Source organism: Sphaerodactylus townsendi, linkage group LG03 (assembly GCF_021028975.2).
Source record: "Sphaerodactylus townsendi isolate TG3544 linkage group LG03, MPM_Stown_v2.3, whole genome shotgun sequence".
Taxonomy (NCBI): Eukaryota; Metazoa; Chordata; class Lepidosauria; order Squamata; family Sphaerodactylidae; genus Sphaerodactylus; species Sphaerodactylus townsendi.
In genome coordinates, this window is record NC_059427.1 from 146,618,731 (window position 1) to 146,636,478 (window position 17,748).

General features: G+C 50.2%; 2 protein-coding genes across 3 annotated transcripts in view; both read left to right on the top strand.

Moving 5' to 3' along the window:
* The window catches only part of MECP2 (methyl-CpG binding protein 2), a 207,894-nt gene that overhangs the window by 161,258 nt on the left and 28,888 nt on the right, over nt 1-17,748 (top strand). The window lies entirely within an intron of this gene.
* On the top strand, nt 3,328-17,004 carry LOC125429491 (filaggrin-like). The gene is made up of 7 exons (XM_048490636.1): nt 3,328-3,504; nt 5,930-6,355; nt 9,567-9,727; nt 9,860-10,057; nt 10,589-10,813; nt 12,860-12,964; nt 16,865-17,004. Exons 1-6 carry the CDS (start codon nt 3,458-3,460, stop codon nt 12,874-12,876), a joined length of 1,074 nt encoding a protein of 357 aa, XP_048346593.1. The 5' UTR covers nt 3,328-3,457; the 3' UTR covers nt 12,877-12,964; nt 16,865-17,004.

A 17,748-nucleotide genomic window follows, 5' to 3' on the forward strand; every position in this document is an offset into this window, starting at 1 on the left:
AGGGTAAGTGCAACAGAAGACACTTCAAGCCAGAGGCATACCACCCATGGGGACACATGGGGTCAAATGTGCCCGGGCTGCAGCCATCTAGTCATATGGGGGGGGGGGGGGTGGGGCCCCCCCAAAGCAGGCTCAGAGCGGCTAACAGTATAGATAAAATACTACTGTAAAAATAATAAAATACAAGTTTTAAAACTTATGTAACGATGGCACTAAAACAAATCAGGGTAGGCTGATGCACCACCATCCCCTGATTTAAGGATCAAAAAAGAGGGGTGACAAGAGGGAGGGAGGCCAGCTAGACATCTCAAAACTCATCAGATACAAAAGAGAATGAAGTTCCCAGATACTTTTGACTCCTGACACCTTCCTTTGCGACACCTTCGCCACCTCCAGACCGGGAAATAAGGACTAATGGATTTCCATTCTCACTTGTATCTGATGAAGGAATCTTTGAGTCTTGAAAGCTTGTACTGCCCAAAATGTTTGTTTCTAAGGTGTGGTTGGTCTCAGCTCTAGATCAGGTTCTGGGATTTCCTTTCTAGTTTCCTTTCTCCCCTTGTTCCCTGCCATTTCTATGCAGCATGGGTCCTGGCTGTCTAGAACCAGCGTCACTCACTCATCTTAACCCCATACTTTCCTTTTAGGCCAGCCGCTGGGAGTGGAAAAGACTGAAAGCCAAAACTCCCAAGAATGGCCCCCCGCCCTGCCCCCGTCTTGGCCATAGCTTTTCATTGGTGGGGAACAAATGCTACCTATTTGGGGGGCTGGCCAATGACAGTGAAGACCCCAAGAACAATATTCCCAGGTATGTGTTTTTCTCTGCACTGTGTTAGAAACATTCAGACTGACTGTCCGACTCCAGTTGCCGCTGCTTCCAAATACCTATAAAAATGTTCATTCCAATGGCTGCCAAAAGGGAACTAAAGGCAATTAGATCCCCGGTGCAACTGAAAATCAAGTATGTTTCCTAACTTTCCCCCCCTCTCTACTACAGATACCTGAATGACCTCTACATCTTGGAGCTGCGTCCAGGTACTGGCGTGGTGGCCTGGGACATTCCCATCACGTATGGGGTGCTTCCTCCCCCACGGGAGTCCCACACTGCTGTGGTGTACACAGAAAAGGACAACAAGAAATCCAAGTTGGTCATCTATGGTGGCATGAGCGGCTGTCGTCTGGGTGACCTCTGGACGCTGGACATTGGTAATGGCAAATTGGCTACTGGGGCAAGGTTTTCAGTACTAGATCTAGGAGCGTCTCAAGAGCTGTTCAGAAGGGTTCTTGCTCTAGTCAGGGGTTTGCTTTCTTGTGAGTGTGACTAGGTACTCCGACCAATTCCTTCGTGACTCTTTTTGTGTTTCTCCCCTTCTCCTTTAGATTCTTTGACATGGAATAAGCCCACATTGAGCGGCGTGGCGCCTCTTCCGCGCAGCCTGCATTCAGCCACAACCATCGGGAACAAGTAAGCCCTGGCACACGTCAGCTCCTTTATTCTGTTTGAGCAAATTGTCCCTTACCCGGTTCTGGTGGGTTTTCCGGGCTGCGTGGGCGTGATCTGGTGGATCTTGTTCCTAACGTTTCGCCTGCATCTGTGGCTGGCATCTTCAGAGATGTGTCACAGTCTGTTACACACTGTGTCCAGAGAGAAGGGAATGTTTAGTGGGGTATATATTGACAATGTCCCAGGGTGGGGAACCAATCAGTAAGTGTTTGGGTGGAACTTGTATTGCAAAGCTGTGGTTGATAGTATTGTATTGTGGGTGGGGCTTATCAGTCCAGGAAGTGATTCACATTTTTATGCCCTGCAGCAGCAGTAGTATTGGTGAATGCCAATCCTGTGTTTGGGTGGAGTCCATTGTTCATGAACTTAGCATGCCCTTGGGGTTTGCTTTTGTCCCTCACCCGTTTTTATCCCACCTCACAGGGTGTAGATTGCTGTTGGAGGATTGGGTAGGACTAGTGGCAGTGAAACCCCCGATGACAACATTCCCATTCAACATTGGCCAAGTTTTCCCATGTATCATTTTAAAGCTACAGTAGTCTGGGCACAAGGCCTTGTGGACCAGTTTGTACTTTGGCTTCTCATTTCTGTCGCCTTAACTTAGAGTGATGGAAGATAGACAGCCCAGGCTAATCCAATCTCATCAGATCTCAAAAGCTGAACAGGGCTGGTCCTGGTATACAGGCAATAGCAAGCCACCTCTGTATGTCTCTTCCCTTGGAAACCCTACAGGGTCTCCTTAAGTCAGCTGCAGATTGATGGCCCTTTACACACACCGACTGGAAGAAGTCACCAGTGTTGCTGTGTGTTGCAGTGGGATCCACTATTATCGCCTGCTGGGATGCTGGCTGCCTTTTTGCATTTATTTGTTTTATCAGAGAGCCAGCATGGTGTAGTGGTTAGGAGCAGTGGACTGTGATCTGGAGAACCAGGTTTGAGTCCCCACTCCTCCATATGAGCGGCAGGCTCTTAACTGGTGAACTGGATTGGTTTCCGCACTCCTGCACATGAAGCCTGCTGGGTGACCTTGGACCAGTCACAGTTCTTCAGAACTCTCCCTGCCCCAGCTGCCTCACAAGGCGTCTGTTGTGGGGGGAAGAAGGGAAAGGGAAAGGAGTTTGTGAGCCGCCTTGAGTCATCTTACAGGTGAGAAAGGTGGGATATAAATCCCCACTCCTTTTTTTAAATCGTTTTGTTTAGAACACAGGTGTCAAACTCGCGGCCCTCCAGATGTTATGGACTACAATTCCCATCATTCCCGCCAGCATCATGTAATCTATAACATCTGGAGGGCCACGAGTTTGACACCTATGGTTTAGAACATTTATTAGTCACCTTTTTATCTTTGAGCAACTGCAAGGTGACTTGTACTGTAAATAATAAATGTGCAATGAAATACACAAAAATTACTGATTAAAATCAGTCTTGTCTCGTGGTTGTGGCCTAGTTCTGTTACTGATGCCCAACCATGGTTCTCCTCTACTTTACCTTTGTGGTAGCCCAGTGCACCATGGGGCCAAATAGCCCAGTCATGGGCAGGAGGTGACTTGAACCTGGGATACTGCTCTGTCTGAGACTCTGCTCTGCCATACTGCCTTACATTCATTTTCTTCGGTTCCCTTGGCAGGATGTACGTGTTTGGGGGCTGGGTGCCTCTCGTCATGGATGATGTTAAAGTGGCCACCCATGAAAAAGAGTGGAAATGCACAAACACGCTCGCTTGCCTCAACCTAGGTATGTGAAGGGAAAATGACACAATCTTGAGACTTTACCCACCCGTTCCCACCCTCTCTATCTGACTTCTTTGTCTTTTTGTATAGACTCCATGGCTTGGGAGCCCATTCTGATGGACACACTAGAGGATAACATCCCTCGGGCACGAGCTGGCCACTGTGCCGTGGCTATCAACACACGCTTGTATATCTGGAGTGGTCGGGACGGCTACCGCAAGGCATGGAACAACCAGGTCTGCTGCAAGGATCTCTGGTACCTGGAGACAGGTGAGAGAGTTGGGTGTGGTACCTTGGAAGGAAGTGTGCATAAAAATCTGATTTTAGAGCAGATTCAAACAAATAGCCTTTCCTGGTAAGACTGTAGGTACAAGAATCGCTGTGTTTGAGTGTCCCCCTTCTCCAGGTATAGTGGAAGGAGAACTACTGCTAACTTCCAGTCCAGAACCTTTATTAGGCGTATAATCAAGAAAATGTCAAACATTTCCAGATACATTAAAAAAATCACTCATTATTACATTGTAAAACACGCCTTAAAATATATGGCAACTGCTTCCAAAATTTCTACATTGGAACTGCTCAGGAGCTTAAACATTTTCTTTTATTGGAGAATAGCGTGAATCCTGTTGGTAACAGTGCCCACAAGTCAATTCTAAAGTTGTTATACTTTGAACAATACAGCAAAATATGAGAGATTGAGTCTGATGTATAGGGACAGTACCGGCAGCGACGTTCGTTGTGTGGATGATGATGATTACTGATTTGATTTGATATACCGCCCTATCCCCGAAGGGCTCAGGGCGGTGTACAACATAAAAACATCATATATAAAATCATCATAAAACAATTCTCATAAATACAGTTAAAACAGCAGTTATTTCCTAACATAGGCGTCCCACGAAATCCTTACTTGAGCCCTCCCAAGAAAATGGGGGGGGGGGGGAGACAGTGGGTCCTGATGATGTTAGGGACCCATATGGAGCAGAGGGGAGGGGCACACTCAGCAGGTGGTCTCCCCAAAGGCCCGGTGGAACAACTCAGTCTTACAGGCCCTGCGGAAATCCGCAAAGGATCATGGAGACCCGGATAGCTTCCTGGAGGGAGAGTGTTCCCACCAGGCGAGAACCAGAGGCACCGTGAAGGCCCTAGCCCGAGTGGAAGAACCAACCGCATCATTAGGGAGACCCAGGGGCCTCCAGTAAATTGGCCTCTGCCGAACACAGAGGAGTCGAGACAGGGACATATAGAAATTGTCACGGTCCCAAAGATGCCTGCAGGAGTCCCAGGCAGTAAGGCCTTAAAGGTCAACACCCACACCTTGAGAAAGTTCCCTTGGACGTAGACTGAGGGAAAGGAGTTGCATCTCGCTCTGGTTATGACCCATCTATTCTTGTAATCAACTAGTTGTTCCAGATATACAGCTAGGCTTGTTTTCTGGGGAATGATCCCCAGAGGTATTTTTCCCATACCTAAATCTCCTTTCATTGGCAAACCAGCATGGCAAAGAGGAAGTGAGGCTATGCCCTGAGGCTTCCATGTGGAAGGAGTTTACTTGGGGAAAAAATGGAATGTTTATTTCCCCTCATTTGTGAGCTGAAGCAAAATATCTTGTGCTGATGTTTTGATATTTTGTAATACTGCTTATTGTTGTTTATATTATATGTGTTGTACACCGCCCTGAGCCCTTGGCGGGAGGGCAGTATAGAAATTAAATTACCAGACCATCCCTTGTACTGTCCCTTTTATCCTGTCTGAGCGGGGAGGGTGTAGCGTTAGTTTCACAGCCACTGTTGTCTTTGCGGACTGGCAGGGGCTCTTTAGGGTCCTGGGTAGAGGACTTTCACGTTCGGGCGATGGTATAGCATTTGCTTAGAATGCAGAAAGCCCCAGTTTCAATCCCTGGCATCTCCAGTTGAAAAGACCAGGCAATTGGTGTTGTGAAAGACCTCTACCTGAAACCCTGGAGAGCAGCCGCTGGTTTGAGTAGACAATACTTCCTTTGGCGGATCAACAGCTTGGTTCAATGTGAGGCAGCTTTATGTGGTCATTGATTGGCGATGCCGGGGCTTGAACCTGAGACCTTCTGCGTGCCCAGCTTATGCTCTGCCACTGAGCCACACTCATCCCTGGCTGAGGATGATGATGAAGAAGAAGAGTTTGGATTTATATCCCCCCCTTTCTCTCCTGCAGGAGACTCAAAGGGGCTGACAATCTCCTTGCCCTTCCCCCCTCACAACAAACACCCTGGGAGGTGGGTGGGGCTGAGAGATCTCCGAGAAGCTGTGACTAGCCCAAGGTCACCCAGCTGGCGTGTGTGGGAGTGTACAGGCTAATCTGAATTCCCCAGATAAGCCTCCACAGCTCAGGCGGCAGAGCTGGGAATCAAACCCGCTTCCTCCAGGTTAGATACACGAGCTCTTAACCTCCTACGCCTCTGCTGCTCCTGTGTTGATTTGCTTTAGCTGGCCTCTTGTCTGCCTGTGTTAGGCAGGGGAAAATGTTAATTTGGTCTTTCAGCTTGCAACGAACCCAAGACTCTTAACCTTGCTAAGAATCTGTAGATTTAACACACAGTGAATTCCTTGTTAGGCGAGGTGCAGAAAGGCATTGGGGTGTAAAAGATCTGAAGTTCTTTTGTTGGACCCCCATCCTCCTCGAGCGGTCTTCGCCCTAACACCTCCTTCTCCCTTTGCAGAGAAACCTCCTCCGCCTTCTCGAGTTCAGCTGGTCCGAGCCAACACCAACTCCTTGGAAGTGAGCTGGGGCTCCGTCCCGACGGCCGACACTTACTTGCTCCAGCTGCAGAAGTACGACATCCCAGCCGCCACCTCGCCAGCTGCCAACCCTGTACCCTCGGTGCCTGTCAACCCCCCCAAAAGCCCTGCTCCAGCTGCAGCCGCCCCGGTCAGTGCCATGCAGCCACTGGCACAGATGGGCATCACGTTGCTACCCCAGGCCACGGCCGTTGCCGCTGCGACTGCCGCTGCGACCGCTGCTGCTGCCGCCACTCCTGCTCCACCGACCACAACTACCATCCAGGTGTTGCCTGCCGTGTCCAGCAGCCCAATGCCCATGCCCGCGCCTGTGGCTGCCGCCGCTGTTGCCACCCCCCGCCCACAAGGTAAGGGATAAGTGAAAAACAGAATAGCTCTTTTTTAGAATGACCAAAGATTTCCCTGGTCTTCTTTTAGCTTGCTTCTCGAACACCCTATGCACTGTGCATTCCTTTGCTCAAAGAAACCTGGAAAACTTGTTACGAGGCATGAGCACGCACCTCCCGCTAAGATCCAGTGAGAGAGCTGTGTTAGTCTCTGAGCTGGCTGTGGCAGGAGAACAAGATTTCATTTATTTGATTGTTAGATTTGTATTCTGCTCTTTGCTGGCTGCAGTCTGGGCACTTTCGCCCACGCAGAATAATGCACTTTCAATCCACTTCCACAATTGTTTGCTAGTGGATTTTGCTGTTTTGTGCAGTAAAATCCAACTGCACAGTGGCTTGAAAGTGCGTTATTCTGCATGTGGAAAAATGCCCACAGGGCTAGCAACCAAAAGTAGAATTAAAGTAACGTACTATATGCAAATTATTGAAAAACTTTAAAATCCCAGATGGCACCTTTAAATCCTTAAATAACAGTTTCAGGAATAACCAGTATGGGGGCAGAGGGAAGAAAGGGAAGGGGACTGACAGGAACAGTAAAAAAGCAAACAACTACAGGGGTGGGAGGAGGGAGTCTAGCTAAGATGACAACCATTTCTGTCTTCAGCCATCGGCCTGGCAGACCGTCTCAGTCTTAGCTGTGAGGAATTGATCCAGATTGCGCAGGATGTCACTAAACTGGGTGTTCATTCAAAGCTGAGTAGTCTTTGATTCTGGTGGAGGACAGCTGGACACTTCTTGGGCCAGGGATCACCAGCAGGTTGTTGCCAGTTGACCATAATGCTCTTTGGAGGGGTGTATCGGGAGATACGGTTCTGCTGGTACAGACTGTTTGGGCTTTAAAGCTCTGTACCAGAGCCTTGAACCTGATCTAGTACTCAGTCTGGAGCCCGTGCAGCTGGCAGAGCCCGAGTCGAATAGCTACTCTCTGTGGGGTCTCTGGAAGTTCCCTCGCTGGCAAATTCTGGACCAGCTGCAGTCTTTGGAGCAGCCTTGAGGGTAGCCCTGCAAAGAATGAATTGTAGTACTCTAACTTGGAGGGGACTATTGAACGGACCACACTAGTTATGTCAGGGCAAGATGGGAAGGGCGCCAGCTGTGTAGCCTGGCAAAGATGGAAAAATACCACTGTCTACTTTTGTGGCCTAAATGCCATCAAAAGGGGGGATTCCATCATCACACCGGACCCCTGGTGGTTGGTGCTGGTGTGAATTTCCTACCATCAAAGAGTTGGGAGCTCTGGATCTTAACTCTGGATCTCCTCGGTCAGCCTTGGGATCCCTGCCTTTGATGGATTCAGTTTCAGCCACTTCACCACCGCCTCTGGATACCTGGTGAAGATGGTTAGTGCCTGAGTTTTTAAAGCTCATGCTGTCAGGACTCCCCTGCATGACAGTGAACCAGTCAAACTTCAAAAGTTTCAGATTTTATTGCAAGTGACAGCAAAGCAACAGAGGACTCAAGCTCTCAGACCAGTACCAGTATAGATTGTACTTTTCACTCCCCCCACCTACATGTAGAACCCTCAGGCGGGGCAGTTCCTCTGGCTCTCCTGGACCTTACATCAGGAGTTACTTGATGATAAGCCAGATGTGGAAAAGACAGAGTAGCAATAGCTTTGCATAGCTGAAAGCCACAGTTCCCCAGGCAGCCCAACCCCCATAGCTGCCATCCTGACACATACCCCAAAAACCTTGTTGGTCTTTGAGGAGCCATTGAAATCTCGCTGTTCTGCGGCAGACCGACATGGCTACTCTGTGAAATTGTCTTTCCACAGAGGACAGTTTCCTTGGCTCGCATCTTGATTAAGCCAGGGTGGCACAATACATACACATCATTGTACCTTTGAGGTCAGGAACAGGGCCTTTTCTGAGTGGCCCCAAGCTCCGGAAAGAAATACAGTCTGGATCTTGTGAAATGCAGCCTTTTGGGATATATTGTGGAGGGCTGAATTCAGGCAAATTCTCCAGTGGAACACTCTCAAGGAATCAGTACCTTCTTGCTTTGGCCCTTCCCATGCTTGATTTCGAGTCAAGAAAAGGGTTAAAATAATGTGTTTATGGTTTCCCAGAGAGGCTCCTCACTGTTGCTGAAGCCCAAGTGCCAGCCCAAATAGGCAGGAAGATTGCCTGGCTCCTCAGGGAGCCACCCAGCATGGGAAGTTTTGTACCTCCAAGGTGTCCCACCACTAGTGGTCCTGATGATATGTCTGTTGTTTAGTTGGGTTTTAGGGAGCTGCTGGCAAGCCTCTGATCAGCCTTCAGTGTGGCGAGTTACTTGTCAGTATTTCAAAGGAAATAAACTTGGGGGCAGCCTCTGTACATGAGCTTTTCAAACCAAGATGGCTGGTTTAGCCACTTGCAAAAGAACCCAGAGCATTTTTGAGGTCACTGCTCAAAAGCCAGCAAGGGGAAATGCAAAGCAAAGCCTTTATTGGCATACATAGAACAACAGTAACAAAACACAGCAAACATAAAAAAATTTAAAGGCAAAAAGGATAACCTCAGATATATACATATGATTACTGGCTCTGAATTATTTCCGTAACAAAGCTTGCAACCTCTTCACAAAAAACAGAATCAGAATTGTTCAACAAGAGAAATAATCTAATCGAATCTGTTAACTCAGATTGGAAGAGAGGGTGTAGAGTGACATATTTAGATCTGATTTTAGCAAATTTAGTGCAATGTAATAGGTGGTGAGCCAATGTTTCGACTACCTTAGAATTACAGCTACACAACCTTTTAGATTTTTCCAGGTTATTAAACCTGCCATGTAGTAAGGCAGATGGCATAACATTGAATCTAGCAATTGTGAAGGCTCTCCTTGAGCAGGGGTTAGTTAGAAAATGTAAGTAGTGGGCCATACGACCCTGCTCAGATGGAATTAAAAATTGTGTGGGAGCAAGGGGAAATTGGAAGGAGACAAGGCTGCTTTTGAATTCATGGTTTTCTCATTGATTGTTCAGTGCAAGGGGTTGGATCCTTGGGGATTTACCTAGCATTCATTTGGAGGTGGGGTGTGTTTAGGGCGCAAGAGGGACATGCGCCAAACATGCCAGTTATCTCCATTTCCCTACGGACGCCTACTTCTTGTGGCCTGGTAGTAGATGCCCCCTAGAGTTTTGCGTGAGGACTTGGGCTTGTCTGATAATTGTCGCTCCTTTCTTCTGCAGCGGTCCCGGCCGTGCTGAAAGTCACGGGCCCACAGGCAACAGCAGGGCCTCCGCTGGTCACAGTGCGTTCAGCAGGGCAGGTGGGGAAGGGCCCACTCACAGTGACGTCTTTGCCAGCGGGTGTGCGCATGGTGGTGCCCACGCAGACCACTCAAGGGACGGTAAGTAATATTGTACCACCATCAGCTGTGGCAGCAGTAGCATCCCGGGGCTGAAAGGAACGCTGTCAAACAAGAGCTCCCTTCCGTCAGCCCTTGTCCTGATTGTCTCTTCTCTCTCTCTCTGCCTGTCAGGTGATTGGCAGCAGTCCTCAGATGAGTGGCATGGCTGCTCTGGCAGCAGCGGCTGCCGCCACTCAAAAAATCCCACCCTCCTCCACTCCAACGATGCTCAGCGTCCCTGCTGGCGCCACCATAGTGAAGACAGTGGCTGTTTCTCCTGGTACCACCACACTACCTGCCACCGTCAAAGTTGCCTCTTCTCCTGTCATGGTGAGTATCCACAGCATACCGTGTTTCCCCGAAAATAAGCCCTACCATGATTTTTCAGGGTTTTTGGAGGAGGCTTAAAATATAAGCCCTCCTCCAAAAATAAGCCCTACCAGTAGTTACAGATCAGGATGGTGTGATCCAGCAAGGTGCTCCCTGCCAATGAAGATGCAGCTTGCATCACACATGACGAGGAAGCAACGGGGCTGCCGAGAGCCTGCCTTAATGAATTGTGAAGGTACCGTGTTTCCCCAAAAATAAGCCCTACCCCGAAAATAAGCCCTAATGCATCTTTTGGTGCAAAAATTAATATAAGACCCTGTCTTATTTTCAGGGAAACACGGTACTTCCTGGATGGGGCAGATGTTAGGCCTGAGGTCACTTCCACGCAAAGCATGAGGAGAGGGGGCCTCTGAGCTTGGCAAACAGCCAGGCTCAAATCTTGGCTCCCAAAGTCAGAGCTATGCGGACGAGTTCATTGAGAAAAATAAAATGTTTTTTGCCCTTCTGACACTGACTCTCTTTGATGACCAGGTGAGCAACCCTGCGACCCGCATGCTGAAGACGGCGGCTGCCCAAGTTGGCACCTCGGTCTCGTCCACCACCAACACGCCTACCCGGCCCATCATCACCGTGCACAAGTCGGGCACAGTCACTGTGGCCCAGCAGGCGCAGGTGATGACCACGGTGGTCGGCGGGGTGACCAAGACGATCACGCTGGTGAAAAGCCCCATCTCAGTACCTGGAGGCAGCGCACTGGTACGTTTCAGGAGCCATGGTCAGGCAGGGACCGGGCGCATGGTTTTGCTAGGTGGTTGTACCCTGCTTTTCTAGCCAAGCATTGTCTCCCCATGTTAAAATACAAGAACAAATAAAAGGTGTGCAGGGAATAGATTTTGAGGCTTATGCCCAGGTGCAGCAGAAAGGTTGCTTCGTTGCTGCTTACTCTGGCCTCCAGAGTAGAGGTTGGTAACTGGGAGGAAGTGGCTCACAAGATCTAGACCAGTGGTTCTCAATCTTCCTAATGCCACGACCCTTTAATACAGTTCCTCATGTTGTGACCCCAATCATAAAATTGGTATATATAAAATATAAAAAGACTGTTTTCCGATGGTCTTAGGTGACCCCTGTGAAAGGGTCGTTCGACCCCCAAAGGGGTCGGGACCCACAGGTTGAGAACCACTGATCTAGACCATGGGTCCCTGGCGGGCACCTTTGAAGTTCTGACAAAGGTTGGCAGGCTTACAGAATGGCTGCCACGAGATGTCAGGGAGCGTGGCCATGACCGTATTGGGATTTGAAGTATATATACCAAACAGTGAGCCAGAGTATTAATAAATGACCTTCTTACTGAAGAACTGCAAACTGAAAAAGGCACGCGACAAGGGTGTCCCCTGTCTTCGCTTTTATTCAACCTAGTACTAGAAGTGAGGGCATCAGCAATCAGACAGGATCACAAAATAAGGGGTATCAAAATTGATTATGGAGAATGTAAGATGAAATGTTATGCAGACGATGTCGTGTTAACAGTTGTAAACCCACAACTATCAGTTCAACACGGGATGGATCAGATAGACTTATAGGGATCATTTTCAGGCTACAAAATCAATAAAAAGAAAACAATCATTATTTTAAATGCCTTAACACAGCGAGAAGTGATGAAAATTAACTCTGATAGTAACTCTTCGCCATTCCAGGCAGTTGCTCTGTTTAACAGAATACCTTTTAAATGAGTGTGGTTTTTTGTATACACACAGCTTATCTTCATACACGCAGTGAAGAGAATTGTGCGGTGGTGGCAAGTTTTAAGAGCTCTTCACTGTCATTCAGATCTTCAGCAGCCGGTCAGAAGCCCTGCTGGGCAAAAGCCCGACTCACTTTTAAAAACCCTTGGCGGGTGCCAGGAAAACACTTGGTTCCATCGCACCCATAGGATCCATGTTTGGGACCCCTATCTAGACAAAATGAGAGGTGTCTGTTGCTCCTTCCTCCAGCTTCAAGGATGGTGTTTGTGAGGCGGGGTAGACACCCTCACCATACTATGCCAGCGGGGTATAGTAGTTAAGAGCAATGGACTCTAATCTAGAGAACCGGGTTTGATTACCCATTCCTCCCATGAGCGATCGACTCATTTGGCGAACCGGGTTTGATCCCCACTTCTCACATGAGCGGTGGGCCCTAATCTGGAGAACCTGGGTTTGTTTCTCCTGTTCCACATGAAGCCTGCTGGTTGACTTTGGGCCAGTCCCAGTTCTCTTAGAGCTCTCTCAACCCCACCTGCCTCACTGTTGCAGGGAAGGGAAGGTGATGGTCAGCTTCTTGTAGCCTGTGCACTCCCGCACACGCCAGCTGGGTGACCTTGGGCTAGTCACAGTTCTTCTGAGCTCTCTCAGCCCCACCTACCTCACAGGGTGTTTGTTGTGAGGGGGGAAGGGCAAGGAGATTGTCAGCCCCTTTGAGTCTCCTACAGGAGAGAAAGGGGGGATATCAATCCAAACTCTTCTTCCTCAAAAGGTAGAGAAGGGGGGGTACAAAACCAACTTTCCTGCTGCTTCCTCTGGCCGTGAGGTTGCACGGGAGGTCTAAGCTCAGGATAGCACAGTCAAGGCCCAGGTTTCTTCCTGGCTACTCGTGGGCTGCCACTGCCACGATGTCTAGCCCTGCCATTAAACTGCTGAAGGAAAGTTTCTCTGGTCTTTCTTGGGCTGCTGCTTCTAAGTGGGCAGCATCAGTGGGGAGGCGTCTTTTCATGGTCAGAAGAATCAACAGACTCAGCCCCACTTTGTTGTGTGTTTTCCTCAACAGATTTCCAATTTGGGTAAGGTGATGTCAGTCGTTCAAACCAAACCAGTCCAGACGTCGGCTGTGACCGGACAGGCGTCCAGTGGCCCCGTGACACAGATAATCCAAGTAAGAATGTGCAACGTGGGAATGAACAGTGACCTTATTTAACCCCATTCGGAGAGCCCTTTTCTCAGTTGCGGAGGCGGTGGCCCAGTGCCCTTCCGGATCAGCAGATGGCGTGCAGCTTTTGCAGCTCCCAGATCTGTTAAGCAGCAGTGGCGTAGGCGGTTAAGAGCTCGTGCGTCTAATCTGGAGGAACCGGGTTTGATTCCCAGCTCTGCCGCTTGAGCTGTGGAGGCTTCTCTGGGGAATTCAGATTAGCCTGGGCACTCCCGCACACGCCAGCTGGGTGACCTTGGGCTAGTCACAGCTTCTCGGAGCTCTCTCAGCCCCACCTACCTCACAGGGTGTTTGTTGTGAGGGGGGAAGGGTGAGGAGATTGTCAGCCCCTTTGAGTCTCCTGCAGGAGAGAAAGGGGGGATATAAATCCAAACTCTTCTTTCTTATTCAGTTCAGATTGGGCCTGTCCACTCCCACACACGCCAGCTGGGTGACCTTGCAAGCTACAGCTGAGCTCTCTCTCAGTCTCCACCCAATCTCACAGGGTGTTTGTTGTGAGGGGGGAAGGGCAAGGAGATGGTCAGCCCCTTTGAGTCTCCTGCAGGAGAGAAAGGGGGGATATAAATCCAAACTCTTCTTCTTCTTATCTGGGGAATTCAGATTAGCCTGTCCACTCCCACACACGCCAGCTGGGTGACCTTGGGCTACCCACAGTTTCTCGAGTTTTCAGTCTCTAACCCCATTCCACCTCACAGGGTGTTTGTTGTGCAAGGGGAAGGAGCAAGGAGATGGTCAGCCCTCTTGAGTCTCCTGCAGGGAGAGAAAGGGGGATATAAATCCAAACTCTTCTTCTTCTTTATCTGGGGGGGAATTCAGATTGGGGCCTGTCCCACTCCCACACACCGTAGCTGGGTGACCTGGGGTCTGCCATCACAGCTGAGTTTCGAGACTCTGTGCCCCAAATCTGCCCTCACAGGGTGTTTGCCAGAGGGGAAGGGGCAAGGAGATGGTCAGCCCCTTTGGAGTCTCCTGCAGGAGAGAGAAAGGGGGATATAAACCAAACTCTTCTTCTTCTTCTTATCTGGGAATTCAGATTAGCCTGTCCCACTCCCCAATAACACGCCAAAGCTGGGTGACCTGGGGCTTCAAGCCACGCAGCTTCTGAGTTTCCTCAGCTCCCACCCACCTCACAGGGGTGTTTGTTGTGAGGGGAAGAAGGGCAAGTGAGATGGTCAGGCCCCTTTGAGTCTCCCTGCAGTGAGAGAAAAGCGAAGGGGGTGTATATAAATCCAAACTCTTCTCTTCTTCTTATCTTCAGGGGAATTCAGATTAGCCTGTCCACTCCCACACGCCAGCTGTGTGACCTGGGTGACCGTCACAGCTAGGGTCATACTGGAGTTCTCTCAGCTCCCAACCCCACCTCACAGGGTGTTTGTTGTGTGAGGGGAAGGGCAAGGAGGATGGTCCAGCTCCCTTTGAGTCTCCTGCAGGAGAGAAAGGGGGGACATATAACCAAACTCTTCTTCTTCTTATCTGAGGGAATCTCAGGATTAGCCTGTCCACTCCCACACACTAAAGCCAGCTGGGTGACCTGAAGGGCTAGTCACAGCTTCACGAGTTCTCTCAGCCCCACCCACACCTCACACAGGGGTGTTTGTTGTGAGGGGGGAAGGGCAAGGAGATTGTCCAGCCCCCTTTGAGTCTCCTGCAGGAGGGGAAGGGGGGATATAAAATCCAAAACTCTTTCTTCTTCTTTGTATCTCAGAATTCAGATTAGCCTGTCCACTCCCACACACGCCAGCTGGGTGACCTGGGGCTCGTCACAGCTTCTCGGAGCTCTCTCAGCCCCACCCACCTCACAGGGTGTTTGTTGTGAGGGGGGGGAAGGGCAAGGAGATTATCACGCTCCCTTGAGTCTCCCTGCAGGAGAGAGAAGGGGGGGATATAAATCCAAACTCTTCTTTAACTTTCATTTATCTGGGGAGATCTAGATTAGCCTGTCCACTCCCACCTGCACGCCAGCTGGGCAGGACCTGGGAGCCTAGTCTAGTCACAGCTTCTCGGAGCTCTCTCAGCCCCACCCACCTCACAGGGTGTTTGTTGTGAGGGGGGAAGGGCAAGGAGATGGTCAGCCCCTTTGAGTCTCCTGCAGGAGAGAAAGGGGGGATATAAATCCAAACTCTTCTTCTTCTTATCTGGGGAATTCAGATTAGCCTGTCCACTCCCACACACGCCAGCTGGGTGACCTGGGGCTCGTCACAGCTTCTCGGAGCTCTCTCAGCCCCACCCACCTCACAGGGTGTTTGTTGTGAGGGGGGAAGGGCAAGGAGATGGTCAGCCCCTTTGAGTCTCCTGCAGGAGAGAAAGGGGGGATATAAATCCAAACTCTTCTTCTTCTTATCTGGGAATTCAGATTAGCCTGTCCACTCCCAACACGCTTCTGGCTGGGTGACCTTGGGCTGGGTCACACAGCTCGGAGGCCTCCTTCTTGTGCCCCACCCACCACAGGGTGTTTAAGCCATGTGAGGGGGGGAAGGGCAAGGAGATTGTAAGCCCCTTTGAGTCTCCTACAGGAGAGAAAGGGGGGGGATATAAATCCAAACTCTTCTTTCGTATCTGGGGAATTCTAGATTGGCCTGTCCACTCCCACACACGCCAGCTGGGTGACCTGGGGCTAGTCACAGCTTCTCGGAGCTCTCTCAGCCCCACCCACCTCACAGGGTGTTTGTTGTGAGGGGGGAAGGGCAAGGAGATGGTCAGCTCCCTTTGAGTCTCCCTCGCAGGGAGAGAAAGGGGGATATAAATCCAAACTCTTCTTCTTCTTCATCTGGGGAATTCAGGATAGCCTGTCCACTCCCACACACACTCCCAGCTGGGTGACCTTGCAATAGTCACAGCCTCGAGTTTTCTCAGCTCCCACCCACCTCACAGGGTGTTTGTTGTGAGGGGGAAGGGCAAGGAGAGATTGTCAGCCCCTTTGAGTCTCCTGCAGGAGAGAAAGGGGGACATAAATCCAAACTCTTCTCTTCTTATCTGGGGAATTCAGATTAGCCTGTCCACTCCCACACACGCCAGCTGGGTGACCTGGGGCTCGTCACAGCTTCTCGGAGCTCTCTCAGCCCCACCCACCTCACAGGGTGTTTGTTGTGAGGGGGGAAGGGCAAGGAGATTGTCAGCCCCTTTGGAGTCTCCCTGCAGGAGCAGCTGGGGATATAAACCAAACTCTTCTTTCTTGTCTGGGATCATCTGTGGAATTCAGACAGCCTGTCCACTCCCACACACCAGCTGGGTGACCTTGGGCCCACTCCCACACACGCCAGCTGGGTGACCTGGGGCTAGTCACAGCTTCTCGGAGCTCTCTCAGCCCCACCCACCTCACAGGGTGTTTGTTGTGAGGGGGGAAGGGCAAGGAGATTGTCAGCCCCTTTGAGTCTCCTGCAGGAGAGAAAGGGGGGATAGAAATCCAAACTCTTCTTCTCTTCTTCTTCTTAAGACACCCGGGGTCAAAAGAAACCTCAAGGCTGACTAGCCTAACTGTTCCGTAGAGCTAAGAGCACAATAAAGGCTTCCATTCCTACAGACTTCCTGTACTTCAGCTGTTGTGGGTTTTCCAGGCGTCGTGGGCATGGTCTGGTAGTTTTTGCTCCCGACGTTTCACCCACATTGACGGCCAGCCACTGTGCCGTGGAGAGAAACCTCTCACTGTGACACTCCTCTGAAGATGCCAGCCATAGATGCGGGTGAAACGTTACGAGCCAGAACCACCAGACCACACAGCCCGGAAAACCCACAGCTGCCATTTGATTTCCTGTATGAGCGCCTGTGCTTTGTTAATTTTTGCTGCGCAGAAAGATGATGGCATGCTTCTTGTCTAGTGTTTGGTTCCTGGTGCTTCTCTTCCCATAGACGAAAGGGCCCCTGCCCGCGGGCACTATTTTGAAGCTGGTAACCTCGGCGGACGGCAAGCCTACCACGATCATCACCAGCTCTCAGGCGGGCGGTACGGGCACTAAACCCACCATCCTGGGCATCAGCAGTGTGTCTCCGAACACGACCAAGCCTGGCACTACCACCATCATCAAAACCATCCCCATGTCGGCTATTATCACGCAGGCCGGTGCCACAGGTAGGGAGAGGAATACGCTTGCGATGGCAGCCTTCATAATGCTGGCCAAAATACAGGGCCGACAATCTCTGATCCGCCGTGTGGGTGGCTCATGAGCGGGCGGGCCAGAGTAGCAGAGGCAGGGGATGCAAGCCAGGGAGCCAGCGTGATGTAGTGGTTAGAAACAGTGGACTCTGAACTGGAGAACCAGGTTTGACTCTCCACTCCTCCACATGATCAGTGGACTCTAATCTGGTGCACCAGGTTCAGTTCCCCCGTTCCTGCACATGTGGCCTGCTGGGTGACCTTGGGCTAATCACTGTTCTCTCCAAACTCTCTCAGTCCCACTTAAATCACAAGGTGTCTGATGTGGGGAGGGGAAGGTGATTTCAAGCTGCTTTCTGGCTCCTTAAAGGTAGAGAAAAGCGTGGGAAAAAACCCAACTCTCTTGTCTTTTTCTGTTCATTATTTAAAACAGTTCTTTGCTGCCTTTCTCCTTCGTGGAATTCAAGGCAGCTTACAATATAAAAAGGGATAATGGGAAACAGTAGAAACCACATGAATGAAGCAGTAACTATAAAAACACATCAGGTCACAATTTAAAAGTCCAGTGAGGTTTGCCAGCAAGTCAAAGCAAAACAGGCCAAATGTAGTTCTCAGTAAACCCACCTTCAGCTGCCCCCTG